Source organism: Dermacentor silvarum, chromosome 3, assembly GCF_013339745.2.
Source record: "Dermacentor silvarum isolate Dsil-2018 chromosome 3, BIME_Dsil_1.4, whole genome shotgun sequence".
Taxonomy (NCBI): domain Eukaryota; kingdom Metazoa; phylum Arthropoda; class Arachnida; order Ixodida; family Ixodidae; genus Dermacentor; species Dermacentor silvarum.
This window is the reverse complement of record NC_051156.1, coordinates 52,535,171-52,552,754: the sequence shown is the minus strand read 5'-3', so window position 1 is coordinate 52,552,754 and position 17,584 is coordinate 52,535,171. Positions and strand designations below refer to the sequence as shown.

General features: G+C 45.2%; 1 protein-coding gene across 1 annotated transcript in view; it reads right to left on the bottom strand.

Moving 5' to 3' along the window:
- LOC119445433 (phosphatidylinositol 4,5-bisphosphate 3-kinase catalytic subunit beta isoform) overlaps positions 1-17,584 on the bottom strand; it is a 102,730-nt gene that overhangs the window by 29,327 nt on the left and 55,819 nt on the right. Inside the window, exons 10-12 of the mRNA XM_037709718.2 lie at positions 15,067-15,123; positions 12,316-12,501; positions 9,062-9,183 (exon numbers count right to left, since the gene is read on the bottom strand). Coding sequence (XP_037565646.1) covers positions 9,062-9,183; positions 12,316-12,501; positions 15,067-15,123 — 365 coding nt within the window. The remainder of the gene's footprint in view (positions 1-9,061; positions 9,184-12,315; positions 12,502-15,066; positions 15,124-17,584) is intronic.

The following is a 17,584-nucleotide window of genomic DNA, read 5'->3' as shown; positions in this document are numbered from 1 at the left end:
GAAATAAGCAACTTTCTAAGTTAGAGAATAAAGATCATAAACAACGATAGGAAAAACACGAAAAGATATGCTTACAAGTCTTCAGTGTGTGTAACTAACTGATCTTTGGACTAGTTCTACAGAGAAACCTATTTTATCCTGTTCTACTATAAGGCGTTCGAGACCATTCCATTCTCGTATACTTCAAGGGAAAAAGAATCGTAAAATGTGTTGTTGTTGCACAAATACTCTTGAAGTGTGAAATCAAATGTGTGACGTGTTTATCTTGATTTCTTAGTTTCAACGTATCTTGTGTGGTATATCTTAAAGCAGTTGTGTAGTAACATATGTAAAAACTTTAGGCGATAAAGTTTAGCTCAGACATTGGAGTGTAGGTAATCTTGAGGTGCTATAACGTAAAATGATTTCAAATTGTTTTGATTGCAATTTCTGCAATCAGCCTCCACGATTAGTGAAAACATTTTCGGAAAATTCCCAACTTCACCTGTCCGTCACGCGATGTCACAAAAACTACGATAGCTCCCCATCTGATATAACGTTTACACACTGATTATGCATCATTAAACCGCACAAAAATGATCATTCCAGATTCGAGGCCTTTTCACCATTAGCCTTCTGCTATTGGTCAAATTTTTTTGGCTACGCCCACTTCGCCTGTCTGTCACGCGACCTCACAAAACCGCGAAAACTCACCAGGTCAAAGTGACGTGTACGCGAGAAAAATGCATTATTATGCCGAACAAAACTGAATTTTTTCTGAATAGCCACAGACTGCCCCGTTCCGAAAGGAATAGAAGATGGCTGCCCGCCGATCGCTCAGGCCCTCGCTACTCGCTCCTGCCGGTGAGCTTGTATTTATTTGCGCATGATAAGCCTTTTTTCGTGGCATTAAAACGTTATCGAGCCCTTTCGGCATGCATACGACATCGGTCTGCCAACTCTTCCTTGCTGAGGATCCGTTTTAGCAGCATTCTTATCCTTACATTGCACGCCGCCGCGATTTCCGACCCGCCACCCCAAGCTAAGTAAGGCGAAGCGGACCAATCGGAGAAGCCGGTACCACCCTCTTCATGTGGTTATCTATTTTCACTGTGCTCGATCGGCCCCATCGATACCCTCTCCACTAGAACGTGCTCATCGCCTCTTTTCAGCCAATTAGATAAGAAAAATCGCCGAGTGTAGACAACGTTATTGGTTTTGAAAGCGAACAAAGGTGACCTCCTATAAACGCGGAGAGTGTTTGATTGGGTTGTTCAGACAACGCTGCTGGTCACCGCCCGATGCTTGCGTCGGTGGTTACGTAAATTTGACGTTAGGAGTTTGGAATCAAAACAGTTTGGAATCATTATACGTTATAGCACCCCTGCACGACATAACAATTCTGTCGGGGAATCCAGGCGTTCATAACAGTTAAAAAGCCTCTTTTCAGCCAATTAGATAAGAAAAACCGCTGAGTGTAGACAACGTTATTGGTTTTGAAAGCGAACAAAGGTGACCTCCTATAAACGAGGAGAGTGTTTGATTGGGTTGTTCAGACAACGCTGCTGGTCACCGCCCGATGCTTGCGTCGGTGGTTACGTAAATTTCACGTTAGGAGTTTGGAATCAAAACAGTTTGGAATCATTATACGTTATAGCGCCCCTGCACGACACAACAATTCTGTCGGGGAATCCAGGCGTTCATAACAGTTAAAAAATAAATCTAACCGCTTTCCGGCGCACGCTTTTAAGCGTGTTGTTACCATTACTTGTTAATGGGAACCCAATTATCTTAGCATACTCCAGAAACGGTCTCACAAGTGTGATGTATGCTAAAAGTTTTGAGTCATGGTTGGCGTGTCGTAGCATCTGCTTGAGAAATAGAATTTCTTTGAAGCTTTCCCGGCTATGATTTCCAAGATTGACTTCATTCTTGGCAGCAGCGGCAGCAGTGCTCGCGCACGACTCACCCACTCCTTCTGCTCGTACAGAGTATCTTGTCAAGCGAGATCTTCACCGAAGACCACCAGAAGTTGGCGCTTCTGCTGGATCAACCGCACGTGTCATCCAGCAGGCTATCTCGTCAAGCAAGATCTTCATAGAAGACCACCAGGTGGTGCTGGCTTGTCCCGACATCACTACTTAAAGGCCGCCTGCACCTACGATCGACCATTCTTGGCAGCAGCGGCAGCTGTGCTCGCGCACGACTCACGCACTCCTTTCTGCTCGTACAGGTTGGTTGCGACAGCATCTGTCGTTTTCCTTGTTATCCTGTTACTGCCGCTGTTGCCATTAACTGTTTTTTTTCGCTACCTGTATCCTGGTATTGAGTTTCTAGTGTTTTTATATACCTGAGTGTTGTTAGATATGCCCTCCTGTGCTGAGCTCGCTAAAAGAATTTACGAACTGGAATCAAGGCTTCTTAATGAGTCTGATCGTATGACTGGTCGCATTGTTGACAGGATTGTCGTGCAAATGAAGACTAGTGGGGTTGACGTGCTGGAGCTAAAGAAGCACGTGGACAGTCTTGAGTCCAGTCTAAAATTTTTGAATGATCTGGTTGAGAAGCTGCACAGTGAAAAAGCCTCACTTGTGGTAGAAAACGAAGCCCTGAAATCTGCTCACTTTCCCGCAGGGTGTCCGAACTCGATCAATACTCTCGCATTAACAACATCGAGATCAGGGGAAACCCCTGTACTCAGCGCGAGGACTGCGTTGCTGTATTGGAGACAATTGGCAGGAAAATTGGATGTTCCGTTACTTCCACTGATCTCGATGTTGTCCATAGAGTGTCTACTAAAGCTAACGCAAAGAAGAACTTAATTGCAAGATTCTGTTCTCGAACAAAAAAGAATTATTTCATCAGCAAGGCACGAAAGGCAAGGCTCTGCCTGAGTGACATCGGCAGATATGACAGTAACTTCCCTATATTTGTTAATGACCACTTGACACCACATAATAAGGCACTCTTTTCCAAAGCTCTGGCGCTGAAAAAGGCCAACAACTGGAAGCACTTGTGGACGGATAATTGTCAGATTAAGGCTAGAAAGACAAATGAGGGCCGCGTTTGTCGCATTGCTGATGAGTCTGACCTATCTGTTTTCAACTAACTCTCTCTATTGGGACCCTTAAATGTCATTAGCATCCACCATGGATTCTTACCTGTCAACATATGCACTGAATAAGTTCATGTCGCGTGACTACCACTCAATCATTCACTTCAATGCTAGAAGTCTCCGAAAGCATTTCGATGATTATCAGAACCTTTTTTCAACACTTACCAACAGCTTTTCAATAATTTGTGTGTCTGAAACCTGGGCCGGTATTTTGTAGCGATGCCTTTAATGTCATAATGCCTTCTCGCGCTTATCGCGCTTTGTTAGTGGTCAGAGCGACGGTCCGCTCGCGTTATCAACGTTGATATCGTGAGCGGACCGTCGCTCTGACCACTGACAAAGCACGATAAGCGCGAAAAGTCATTATTACTTTAAAGGCATCGCTACAAAATAGCGGCCCTGGCTAAGTCATGATGACAAGGACCTATTCTGCTTTAGCTCATACGTTTCTGAGTATTCTCACAGAGAGACGAGTAACCACGGAGGTGCAGCTATATTTGTCTCATCTAATATTCCATACAAACGCCGGCATGACTTGGAGTTAAATATTACTAACTGTGAATCAGTATTTCTGGAATTTTACTCACCCGTCTTCGGTATAGACAACAGGAACTTAGTGTTTGGCTGCATTTATCGCTCACCCTCTTCTTTAGTTACTGATTTCTGCAGTGCTCTCGATCGAACCAGGGAAAAGATATCGTGCGCTAACTGCAACGGCCTAATCATGGGTGATATAAACATTAACCTCTTGGATACCACTTCATCTAATTCTTCTAAATATTCAAGCAACTTTCATAGTTTTGGGTATGAATGTTTAATTACTCTCCCTACTCGCTGTCCTAACAATGTCGATGGCACTATGATTGATCACGCATTATCGAGCTTAACAGACCCACCGGAAGCAGGCATCGTTAACACCGACTTTACCTATCACTACCCTATCGTTCTACGCTTTCGCAATCGCTCAACCTTTGGTAACACTTCATATTACAGAATTGTACTTGACAAAGAAATCTTCCTTACTAGTCTAACTAAAACTGACTGATCGGACGTTGTATCAACTAATGACCCCCAAACAGCTTTTTCACAGTTTCTGTCGACACTTTCATTGCTTTTCAACTCCCATTCCAATAAACAAAAATGCAGAAAAAAGGTAGCATCACGGCAAAACACATGGCTTACAGATAGCCTTCTGAAAGCAATGCGGTCTTGTGAAAATTTGTACAAAAAAAAAACAAAAAACAAAACAACCTTTTAATACTAAACTACTTGCCCGTTACAAAAAATTTTCTAACTCACTTTGTGCTCAACTGAGAATTGCGAAGAGGAATTATAACGAACATAAAATTGCAGAATGTGGTAATAACACTAAGGAAAAAAAAAGTTGCAGTGGCTTAGCTCAGCTATGCCAGGATATACGTAGCGTTAGCAAAGGTTCAGCTGATTATTCTTAGCTTTCCTGGTTGTCTAGATTGTCAAGGATTAGCTTGATTGTCATGCTTACTGCTGCTCCAATGACACACACGCGGTATACGTATTATGTGGCACATGTATTCATTCCTCCTACGCTCAACCGCTAATTGCCAGGCAACTACTTCGGGATCCGATGAGTCAAGCTTCTCCGTTCTTCTGCGCTGTTGAGCAGCATTTGCGCTCTCCTTCTCCATGGCTATACCACACTGGCAAACGCCAGTCAGAAGCGCAGCGGCTCCAGCGCAGTGTCAGACGGCGACTGCACAGCGAGCGCGCGCCGGCGCCAGTGCGTCTACCACGGCTACGACGTCACTCCTCTGGAATGCGCAGACCGGCGGCGGTGAGTCGCGCGCGGCGGCGGCGGAGTGCGCGAGAGGTGCCGGCTCCGGTGGCTCCGGTGCGCAAGCCTTGTGACATCACTGATCCTTGCGCATGCGCAGCACGGCTCTTGATGTGCCGCGCGAAACGGGCTTGGCTAGGCCAGTGTAGCTAACGCTACAAAAGTGGGAAATTGTTAACACCTTTTTAAATCGTAACACCCAGAACGTCATTTCGAGGATCATTCACAATAACAGGGAATACAGTAATCCGCTTGATATTGCTAATGCCTTTGGTGATGCGTTTTTCAATACTACTTCTGATTCCGCTTCATGCTGTAACATGTCATTTAACCGCCTACCTCATTCATTTTTCCTTTTTCCAACTACGCCTGATGAAGTAATTTCAATAATTAGGACCCTTAAAGCCACTCGCGCTGGCCTCGATAATATTAACGCTTACCATATTAAAATGATTGCACAACATATTGCTAACGTTCTCTCTGCTATCATTAACCTCATATTTAAAACCGGTGTCTTCCCACGTGAACTTAAACGCGGTCGAGTCATTCCTGTTTTCAAAAAAGGTGATCGCACGCTCATGCAGAATTATAGACCTATTTGTGTTCTTCCATTTTTAATAAGGTTATTGAAAAAATTATCGGAAAGCGTCTAACAAAGTATTTAAATAAATTTAGTATTCTTTCGCCCCATCAATTTGGCTTTCGTTCTGGTTTTTCAACTAATCTAGCACTTACAGCTCTTACTGATTACCTTAAAAAAGCAATTGATGAAGGTCAATTTGCAGCCTCCACATTTGTTGACCTATCTAAGGCCTTCGACTTTATTGATCACGCAATTCTTTGCGCTAAGCTCGAAGCCATTGGAATAACAGTTCCGCCACTAATTCTAATCCGCAGTTACTTACAAGATAGAAAACAAGTCGTTAACATTTCTGGGTACTACTCTAAAGAAGCTACAACTAATATAGGTGTACCGCAGGGGTCCCATATTAGGATCCCTACTTTTTCTAATTTATATTAATGATCTGCCTAGTTGCCTCTCCTCATCGAAGTGCATTCTGTAAGCTGATGACACTACTATATTTAATTCTAACAATTGTGTAAAAACACTAACAAGTAAACTAAAGAAAGATCTTCTGTCAATCTCGGCGTGGTGTGACCAGAATAAGCTGCAGATTAACCATAATAAGACCAATTTTGTCGTCTTTACCTCTCATTAGAGATCGCCTGACCACCTTCAATCCATTTCCATAGGATAGAAATAAACTTTATATGTCCAACGGTTATGGCTGTTGGTGCCCGGGGCTAGGCTGCCAGGGGTCCATCGCCGGAGAAAAATCTCTCGAGATCCTCTGCAATAGCCCTGGTCCGCTGGACGGCCCACTCCTGGTCCTCGGGTGCCTCGCTGAGGAGGGCGGCTTGCCATCTCTCTGTGAGACGCCCGCCTTCAGAGGGTCCTGATGTTGTCTTCTGCCTTCCTCTTGGTGCTTCTTGCTCATGGCGTTGACATTCCCAAAGCATATGGGCCATATCAGCCCGTTCGTGCTCGCACCAGGGGCAGCCGGGCGATGGGTGCCGCGCGGGCCACAGGCGGTGCAGGTGGTAGGGGTTGGTGAAAGTGCCTGTCTGCAACCGCCTCAGGTCGACTGCCTGGGACCTGTCCAGCCGCCCGTGGGGTTGTGGATATTTCTTACGTTCTTTCTTGTAGTGACCAAGAACCTCTCGGTATGAGGCCGGAAACTCCTTGATGTCGCGGTTGGCGTCCCCGTGGCCCCCAGCTCCGTCCACCGCGATTTGGGTTGTGTTGGTAACTCCTCCGTTGGGGCCCCGCACAACAACGGCGGCGGCTGCCCTCTGAGGGATCGCGTCGCGGCGGGTAAGCTGCCTCGCGACGAGATGGGCGCGCTCGTTGTGGTTGGGCGGAATGCCGGTGTGTCTTCGGCCGTTGGTATTGTTGTTGGCGTTGTTGTCGCGGCCGTTGGTATTGTTGTTGGCGTTGTTGTCGCGGCTGTTGTCTTTGGTGGTGCCAAGCTCCCCGACGTGCGCGGGGAACCATTTGAGGGCCTTGTTCGTAATCGTGCCGGACAGGAAGTCCCCGACTCTGGCGTTGAGCATGCGCGCCACATCCGCGGACACCCAACCTTTGGTGTAGTTCCGGATAGCAGATTTGGAGTCGCTAATGATCAGGCTATCCTCCGTACTTCCGTGGAGTACCGCGAGGGCTATGGCCATCTCCTCCGCTGCCTCGGCCGACGGCAGCTTCGCTGCCATTTCCATTTCCATCAACAATCACCTAATCACTGCAGTCCATCATTGCTCCTATTTAGGTGTGGAATTCGATCGCCACCTTAAATTTCACCTTCACATAGCTAACGTAAAAAAGAAAATGGCATATGGAATACGCGCTCTAATTAAAGCACGACCTTATTTCTCATTTTCTACTCTAATGTCGCTGTATTATGCTTTCGTTCATTCTCATATCAACTATAACATTGAATCATGAGGAAACACTTATAGCAGTCACCTAATGTCATTGCAAGTCATTCAAAATTGAGCTATTCGTCTAATAACATTTTCATCTCGTAGCATTAACGCTAGTGAGTTATAACATGCTCATAACATTTTGAATGTGACTGATCTTGTTAAATACAAACTCGCCATTTTTTATTTTTAGGGCAATAAACAATAATCTTCCAGTAACCATCATACCAACGACGTCTCTTATTAATATAAATAATACTAGATTTCCAGAGAATATAAACTTTATTTTACCCAGCGTTCGCAACAACTACGGCAAGCAGTCATTACACTTTTCAGCTTTATCCCTCTGGAACACATTACCATTTCCTTTAAAATTGTTGAAATCTCACAGGTTTCATACAGAACTTAAGCGCTTTCCTTTAGCTTTATCAGACTCCCATTTTTCAGTGTAGTATGTTTTTTTTTCTTTTTTTAACTTTAACTGTGTTTCTATATTTATTTCCTGCATTCTTTTCATCGCCTTGGAAAAGCACCCTTTGTAGTTCTCCCTATTATTGAGTGATGTGCTACCTTGTTCCTATGCATTAACTGCTGCATTTTTTTAATTTATGCCTTGTCATTTAAAAAACCTGTATTATCGCAAACTTTACATGTTGCCATTGTTTGTTTGTATTAATAATTCTTGTCATCATGCATAGGAGGTCCCATTTCAGTTTTTAACTACGGGACCTCCTTCTGTATATACTTACCATGTAATTAACCCCGTTTTTTGTATTGAATAAACTCATTCTGATTCTGATTCTGAAATGCTCTGTCCAGCTGAGATCGGACGAAATTGTAACACCAAGATATTTGTGCTGGCTTACGTTACGGAGCGTGGTGTTAATACCGCAATAAAACGTTAAGCTTGTTTTCTTTTTTGTTCTTCACATCGCGACCGTTTTATCAGTATTAATCACCATCTGTGCCTTGTTGAGTTCAATGTGGCAACTGCAATATTTAACCTCTTTGTACAATACGCAGTTGATAGCCTTATATTCACATTAATATCGCTGGTTAGATCATTTATAAACAACAAAAATAATATGGGTGCTAGCACGGATCCCTGAGTCACGTTTAGTGTACCAGAAACATGATCACTCTTACAAAGTGCTGACGGCCGGATAGATAGTTACAAATCCAATGAGTCACTGCCCCATCCCCAAGTTTGTGAACCAGCTGAAAAAACAAACTTTTCATGGGAAACCCGGTCGAACACCTTTGAAAAGTCCGTAAAAATTATGCCTGTTTGAGAGCGTTCATTAATAGCTTGAGCAATATCATGCATTGTCTTGTATTGTCATGCATTGTCATGCAATTGTTGGGTTGATTTTGAGGACACCTTCAAAATAACACTCTAAGGACACTCTCAGTATAAAGGACGTATTAGGCAGTGAAGCTGCACTGTAACCATGAGTGAAAGTGAACATGACAACGTAATCGTAGTCCTGCTTAATGCATTCGAGCTACTGAGTTTGCTCTTAAGTTTTTAACGAGACTCGAGGCGCAGTCCGTTCGCTAGTAGAACCGACATTGTTGAAAATAAGTATTTTCTGAATCAAGAATGCCATATTTATTGTGCGTTCATGGCGATTAGAAGTTCTGGGGTAGCTGTTCCCCATTAATGTACTTACTCCATTTGGTGCAGGCAGCGTACGGCGAAGCTTCTGACGAAGTTGTCTGGATAGCTGTAGTCTAGGAGCTCTAAAGCTTGCTCCGGCTTGAGAAGCTTCCATATCTGCAGCAATGCTTGCATCTTCCATAGTGAAAAGGAAAATACAAAAACAAAATGCACAAAATTGAAATGACGCTGAAAAAGTAAACCCAGTTCCATCCGATGTGAAATCTGCTGAAACAGCAGAGCTGTGGTTCTCTTGTGTTTCTCTGTGATTTTGTGTAATTTTCGGTGATTATCTGTGGGTTATTGCGTGTTTCTGTGATTGTGTGTGAGTTTCTGTTATTGTTTGTTTTCCAGTCGTTTTCATGTGATTATGGGTGATGTTTTGACTTTTACTGCTTAACATTCCCTGCTAACTCGTGGTCCAGGAAATCTCTTGCACCGTCGGTCAAAGGGATCTCTCAGTGCTTGCGCCTTTGTTCTGCCTCTTGCTGGGACAAATCAGGGTTCGCTTTCCTCCAAGTACGCTTGACTTGCGTTTCTTTCTTGCGTAGCTCCGGATTAGCCTACCGCCGCTGCCGTTTCGCTGCATACTCCCGTGCTCGAAACGTAGAATTCGCCCGGCGACGGCGCTGCCGCTCTCGGGCGAGCTCCCGCAGCAACTCGCACCGAGCCGAATCCACAGCGAGAAAGGGCGCTCTCTCTCCCCCTCTCTCCCTCCCCCGGTGCGCGCTCTAAAAGATCCGCCCCTTCAGCCGGCGCGGTCTTTTATTGAACGCAGCGCCCAAGCGGTGGGTCTGGAAACCTGCCCGCTTCGTGACACCGACGGGCAGACGGACGGCGCAGCCTCGACCTACAACAGATCCCACTGCTAAAACAGCCACTCGTTCGACCTTTCATTGCATGATATGATGACTGCAGTAGATCACATTTACTTCCGTGAAGCTTACACACGTTATAATTTGTGTGATAACATAAGCCTGAGTTCAACCATTCAAGTGATCAGAGGGTGCACATCAAGATCTTAGAATTCCTACGGAATAGCTAAACGAAATGGCTCGTATATTTATTTCAAACTCTCGGCGGTACCATCGTCTGAGGATACACGACAACGATGAGTAACTGTTCAGAATGAGGAAAAGTACGTTGTGTTCTCATTGCGTCAACCGATGCACTTAAACTGTATAAGCAATGTTGCATTGTCAGTTTAAGTTCTATTGCTTTCAAACATGCATGTCGTCTACCATCGTTGCGCACGTCAATGGCGCTACTGTTCTCAGATACGTATAAATTTGCCGACGAGAATAAACGCTCACTCTTCGTCGGAGTCCACTTAACCTGCTCGTCTTGCTTCCATGGCGCCACAGTGAAAGATAGATACGTTAGGACGCTCTGTTCGGTTAGAAAGTGCGCTGCTCGACTGCAATTGCATAGTCCTGGCGTTATGTGTAGAAATACCTAGGTGCTTAGAAATGTGTTAACAGCCGCGTTGTCGTTTAACCATAAAGTACAATACTGACTCTGCCGTGTTAAATACAGGGCGTAAGAAGTAGTAAAAGTGTGCTGCATACCATCAGCGCCTGTTTTCCATTATTTACGCTGCGTTGGCAGCTTCGAACCTATACGTACTGCTGCGTGATTCTCTTGCAAAGAGGCTACAGTTTTTGTTTACGAAGGCGTACGAGCGTTATGTGCGAGGACGGACTCTACCAGCAAAGACGACGGCTCCGGACACGTTCAAGACACGTATTGGGATACTGAAGCCATCGCTATATATAAAGGTGGATAAAAAAACGGAACAATCGGACTTGTGGACATGATATTGTATAATGTCTAGTATCTTGTATGAGGTTGAGTGTCATTATGAAGAAGTGCTGATAGTGTCCTTTTTTGGCATTTCCATAGTGTCCATCGCGATTATGTTTAAATAAAGATGGTTCTTAATCTCTTTTGGCCACTGATCCGTTTTCATTTGATCCATCCTTATATACCGGGTGTTTCAGCGAACACTTTCAAAAATTTTTGTAGATTGCCTGCGGCAGATAGCACAATTCCACTCCATGAGGTGGTCTACTTGATGACGCGGACATTACCTTAAAAATGTTTGCAAAGCATAATCGACTAATCAAAAAATTTTTACTAATTCAGTTTTTAATTAATTACCTTATGCAGAATATTGCAATTTACAAATTCTAGCCAGGGAGTAGCTGACAAGGCGGATCCGCTTGAAACGAATTCTCAGGATGGCACCAGTTTCGAGATATCAATTCCCGGACGTTGCGGAGACATGTATTCGCGCTCCAGTCGCTTTAGTGCCTCATTGCATAAAACGACGTTTTGTTAAAAACGAAGTGGAACAACGGTGCATTTTTACCGTTAGTTTGACAGCGCATTTCTCGTAAATGCTGTCATCCACACAATTATTTTCAAGTGGATAAGCGTTGCAGTCTCGCCCGCTAGAATTTGTAAATTGTAATATGCACCATAAGGTAATTAGTTAATAACTTCCTCAGTTAATTTTTGTACATTAGTCGATTATGCATGTGGATTTTTTTTCTGGTAATGTCCGCCTGTTCGACTCGACCAGCTCATCGACTAGAATTGTGCTACCTGCCACAGGCAATTTATAAAAGATCTTGATATTGTTCGCTGAAACACACTGTATACTTCCAGTTTACCAGAAGCTTTCTGCGTAGGCACAGTGACAGCGCTTAAGTTTACGCTTTTTATATAGCACATTTAGGATCACTAGTTCCATGCGTTGTCTGCTGAAGGTTTGCTTTTTTAGTAACAGGCCTACTGAATGACACTGAAAATAAAGAACATCCCAGCGTATACGGAAGGCCGAGGACACACATTTATATGGGCTCGTGCAGGTTTGCTGTGCACGCGTGCTTCATTTTGGTTTTAGGCGAAGGAGTAACGCTAACGACAGGGCTGGACTCGCCGCTGCATTGCGCAGCCATGGTGTTCCATCAGCAGGGCTCTATTGCAGCACTGCTTGCAAATGACGGATTGATCGGTAGCCAAGGATATCCAGACTCCGATGTCGAGTTAATCAGGCTCCTTGGTCCGAGCTCACTCTACACCGCGCCGGGGACGTGAGGCACTCTAATCGGACGCACAATTTATGATCCGATAACAAACGTGTTTTCTTACAAATCGGAGTGCGGATGCGATCTAATAACTCGACAACGACTGCGAAATTGATAACAATGTCCAGTACAACCTCACAAATATGCGCGTCACTGCAACTGGTTCTCCGCTCACCATGGCGACGTCCTGGTGGTGTCCCCAGCGGAGCGAGAGCAGCAGCTTGGGCAGTGAGTGCGGCAGCTCGAGGCAGTCGTAACGCAGGAACCAGAGCAACTGCTTGTCTTGCTCGTGCACCGGAGCCAGTGGGTCCTGCTCGGCGATCTGCCGCAGTTGCTCGCGGTGGCTTTTGCTCGCGTGGCCCTGTCAGTCGGAATCGTCGATCAGAACATTTATTACGTTCACGCTAGAATTGCTATAAGGCTGCGTAAGGGCCCTTTTCATAATCCGCAAGTGCACTTCTCCGCACTTGTACACTTGCTCATCTGATGACAGCATCGGTCTTCCTTCAAATGAAGACAAAGGGCCAGCTGCACATGCTGTGGCTTGCCTCTTGCGGTTGGTTTGATCACGAGAGCCAAGTCTACATCTTCACGTCATATTACAATCAAACAACGCTTGTGCGCTCTTTGTTCCAAAATTAGGACGCCGCCATTAATTGGACAAACTGCCTCGCAGCAAAGATAGCTCTGAAATTATGAAGATGTCTGCACCTGGGGTGGCCAAAATGCGGCTCCTCGCAGGTCTAAGTATGGCTCGCGGCTCTCTAGCATCTGTACCCTCCTACCCCATATTACTGCCTCTAAAGACCAGTTTCTTTTATGCGCTAGAACAGACTCGCAGCTACCAGAAGCTAGGCGTTCCCAGGTCAAGCATGCGGGCCAAAACTTTCTGTCAATGCATGGATCTACGTACTGCTGTGAGGCAATCCAGTCAATAATAAAAGCGGTAAAGTCAAAATAGCGTGCAACCTTACGGACGAACCTAAACACAGCTGCTCCGAGCTGAAACTAGGTCATTCGAGCCAAACTTCAACGCGCTTTCTTAACGAACGGGGAAGCACAATGCAGAAGCACAGTGCACGATTGCTGCGTGAGCGGCATTCACTGTGACCGCCAGCTTAGTTGGACGAAATAAAACAAGTTGCCACGAACCGCTTTTTACTGCAGCTCTTTCACTAAACAATAATTTTATATGGCTCTTTGCACGTGCCTCTCTGGCCGCCTCTGGTCTATACCCCACCGAGAATGGTACCCATAGTTGACTGCTGTATCATGATTTCTCAATTATTTAGTTGGGAGAGCAAATAAAATACAACCAGCACAAGAACAGAATGTTTAAAAAGAATACAAAGATGCACATTTCAACGAGATTCCATGTACCTCATAAACGCAAGCAAGGAACAGAAACGCTGGGAAAATTTACGGATCTCTACAAAAAGATGCAGGCGTGATAAATACAAATGCATTTTTGCAAGATTAAAAATAAAAATAAACGCAAATGTCCTCAATGTTATAGCAAGCAGTCTAGATAAAAAAGAAACAAAATATATATAAAACATCATATTAACATGATTCATTCTCGCGTGGTTGATATTACAATGTTGCTGTTCGGTCCAAACATCGCAGAGCCCACTTTGTAAGGAGGACAAACCCCTATACTCAACCGGACACATCTCGCGGAACGAATTCACCCTACCAGTGCGCGGTCACAATCGCGAATGCAGCGTGCGGTGCTGCTCTGTCTCCGCGTCGGCTGCGTGCCTAATAATGAGATCGTGCTTTTGGTGCGTCAAACCCCCGAATTTGTTTCATTCTCAGCTGCATATGGACAGGTGCGCGCAGGGCCTGTCAGTGGCTACAAATTGGGATGCTTGAACATTGGCTTTTAGGCTGCACAGCATTCGCTGCGCTTTTGGATCAGTACCGCCCGATTAGCCTTTCCGTCGACATAGTTGGTCTGGCCGCGTGGATCCGCCCACGTACGAGATAAGGCGCACTGTAGACTGGGCAAAATCATTGATCAATCTGGATTGACGGCATGCCTAATGCATGCAAGTTATAGCGGAAATCACACCCTCAAAGTATACAGTGGGCACAGTGAAATTTCGCGCTTTCCTCTTTCTGTAGCGAGTGCGTTTCGGGTTCTCAGAGCACCGTATCGGAGCAGAGCTTTCAGCTCCGAGAAATATCTTCCTTTCTATCGCCTGTCATCTTTCCGTCATTTGTCCTCCTTCCCCACACCATGGTGATCGATCTTCAGGTGTCAGACGCACGCTAGACAGCTACTGTGTGGTCAGCAAGCATTCCTCTTCTCTGTCAATCAATCTCTCTCTCAACTCTGCTACAAAGACACGTGACTTCTGCCACCGTTTATCTAACGCAGCCGGGCTGATCGCGATCTCGCCTAGGCTTTCCTTTCTCCACACACGACTGCGCTGAAGTGATAGCGCTCGCGTTGCAACGCAGCCATGCTTCATGGAAAGTTTAGATTCGGTGGGCGGTGGTGGAGGCATGTGTGGCGGTTTTCCGGCGTTTGCGATGACGTTGGCGGTGCGCATTTGTCGCCGAAGTGCGCGTGGCGTCTCCTGTCGCTATGCGCCAAAATTTACTCTTGTTATAAGGGCAATACAGATTTCAATGCCATATATACCTGCAAATCTGTTTGTGAATAATTTAACTGTTCCTTTGACACTCAGCGTTCACAGCTTCTGCGGTAAGCTAGCTTGTTTATAAAAGAAACAGTCTTATTATTTTTTTTTGCTTAATCCGCCTACGATAATATTGTGTCAGTTTTTGATTTTCGCAGGCAGCTATTCTCGTAAGAAAGGACTACAACTACTGCTGTTAAAGCCAAGCGTACGTCGTAGTCGAGAAAGCGAGTGCAGTGTTAAAGTGTTATAGTGACGAACGATGGCCTGTTACTCACTATTCCGTGCGCCGAGGAACCTTGCTCTTTGACGCACGATGCGGCGCACTCAAGTATCTGCAAAAAAAAGGCACACAGAACAATGTGTCAGTATAAGTGAAATTTCTTCTGCTCTATATATTTCTCTGGTAGCAATATGAATGTACAATATCTCAGCACGGTCCTTTCTTTTAGAAAAAACTAAAGCAATGCCTATTTATTCATTTCGTGTTGCTATGCTTCGTCTCGCGGCTTCTATAAATTCACGATTTCTGCGTTTACGGAACTACGCGGCCTCTGCAAAAGTTATGGCTAAAATTCGCGCACGACAAGCGGACCTCTCAACATATACGCGTACTACAAATCACAATACTATTATTACTAGAAGTAGTAGCAGCTGTAATATACCGACAAAATCACTCCCTCTCCATCTTGACATGGCCAGCCACCTTCCGACGCGCGTACACTACAGAACTCTACCCCTTCTCTAAGATGAGCTTGGCGTCGAGCACCCGAACGCCCGTGAAGTGCCCCAAGGGGTCTGACCCCGCGTCGGCAGTGGATGCTCGCCATTCGTTTTGGGGGTAACCAGGGGCAAAGGCCACAAGAGAGAAAGAGCTTAGAGGTGCCAGGATACGGACCGGCCAGGCCACAGACAAAGCGGCAAGCTAGTGGGTCGAGTGGAGCAAGTAATTAACTGTCCGGTCAGGTACGGACGATAAGTTCTACAGTCTACATAATTAAGCAACTCTTTCACGGAGGATGACTGCATGCATTTATTTAACCCTGATATGGTGTACGACAACTCGTGCAGACATAATATATATATATATATATATATCGGTATGCATGAGGAAATGACGCTGGCCCCGGTAGTATAATGAAGAAAAGAGAGTACGATGTACGTTGTATTTGCACAGTATATTTTGCTAACGTTTCGGCTGGTGGACCAGGCTTCGTCAAAGCATTGACGAAGACTGGTCCACTAGCCGAAACGTTAGCACAATATACTGTGCAAATACAACGTACGCCGTAGTCCCTTCATTTTGTCTATATATATATATATATATATATAGAGAGAGAGAGAGAGAGAGAGAGAGAGTCAAGTCATAAGAAGCCAACAAATAATGACGAGAAGGACAGAATAGGGAACTTTACTTGTGCAATAATGAAAAGATAAATAAATGAAACACGGGAGGAAGCTTAAGTTTCGCCTTTGAGAGTGGAACGCGACAGCGTTATCGGGCCTCGTTCGATTCGCATTTTTCTTGAATAGGCTTCACTGCAACACCGAAAGTGGGAAAGCCAGCTAACAAAAACCAAGCTTACACCAATCCCCTTAAAGTCGTCTTCACTTTTAAACAGAAATGCATTGCTGGGAAGACGTTTTTCCAGGGGCAATATAAGTCGTCTAAATTAAAATGTGAAGGCCCTAGCACCCTTTTTTATTTCTTTATTCATTGTTTGCTGTTGCCGTGATGCACACACGTGTCCAAAACGCATTAGGCAGGCGAAATCCCAATTTGACCTGCCGAGGATGCAAGCGCCATCTGGATATGAATTTCGCAACTAACTTATCTGAGCGCACCGCTGTTGGTATGGTAGAAATGCTGGAAAAGGGGTTTGTATTTGAGTTTCCTCGAAACAGAATTATGTTTTCTCGTACATTCCAATTACAATCCGACGCCACCATGTCTGTAGGTTGTGGTTAAGTCGTACTTTACTATTTTTCTGACGGATTTCACAGTGAGAAATACAATTTTTGTTTACTAACACCTTGCCCCACGCGGAGGGCCTGTGCGGTCGAGGTGGTTCGAGATTATTTACTTCATCACTAACACCTTGCGCCACGCGGAAGGCCTGCGCGGTGGGGGTTGTTGGGGATGATTTTCTCCGCCACGGACGCCGACATCCACGCCGATGCCGGCGCCGACGCCGGATTCTCTGCGACACGGGGCCTTTAACGCTGTCGCGTTCAAATGTGGATGGCAAAAAGAACTAGCCGTAGGTGGGATACGAACCGACGTCTTCGCATTACGCCTGCGATGCTCTGTCCCGGCGCCGCTTTCCCCATACACATGCTGCGGTATTTATGTTTCTCCACTACAACTAACCCTGGGAGTGTTAGCCAGTGCCACCACTCATGGCTATGACAGTGGACGTAGAATGTCCTATCTACGACGTGCCCATTTTCCCACCCGAATATAACGCGCCGTGCGTATATTCGCGTTTGTCTAACCGCGATATATTTTATTTTCATTTTAAGGACAGAGCCCTTCTTAACGAATGACCACTTTTCCGTATCGAGTATGTTTCTAGCCTCTTATTGTTGGCCGATCCCGGAGAATGTGCAGCCTAAAAATGTGGGCAAATATGTGCTACTGCGACCACTGGTAACCCGTAATGTTCCAAGTAATAAATAACATTTGTGTTTAACAAGTAAACATGTATAAGCATGGCCGAAGGCAGGATACGAACAGAGGACCCCTGTCACACGAGCCCGATGCCCTACCATTAGACCACGGGCGCTTTTTTATTT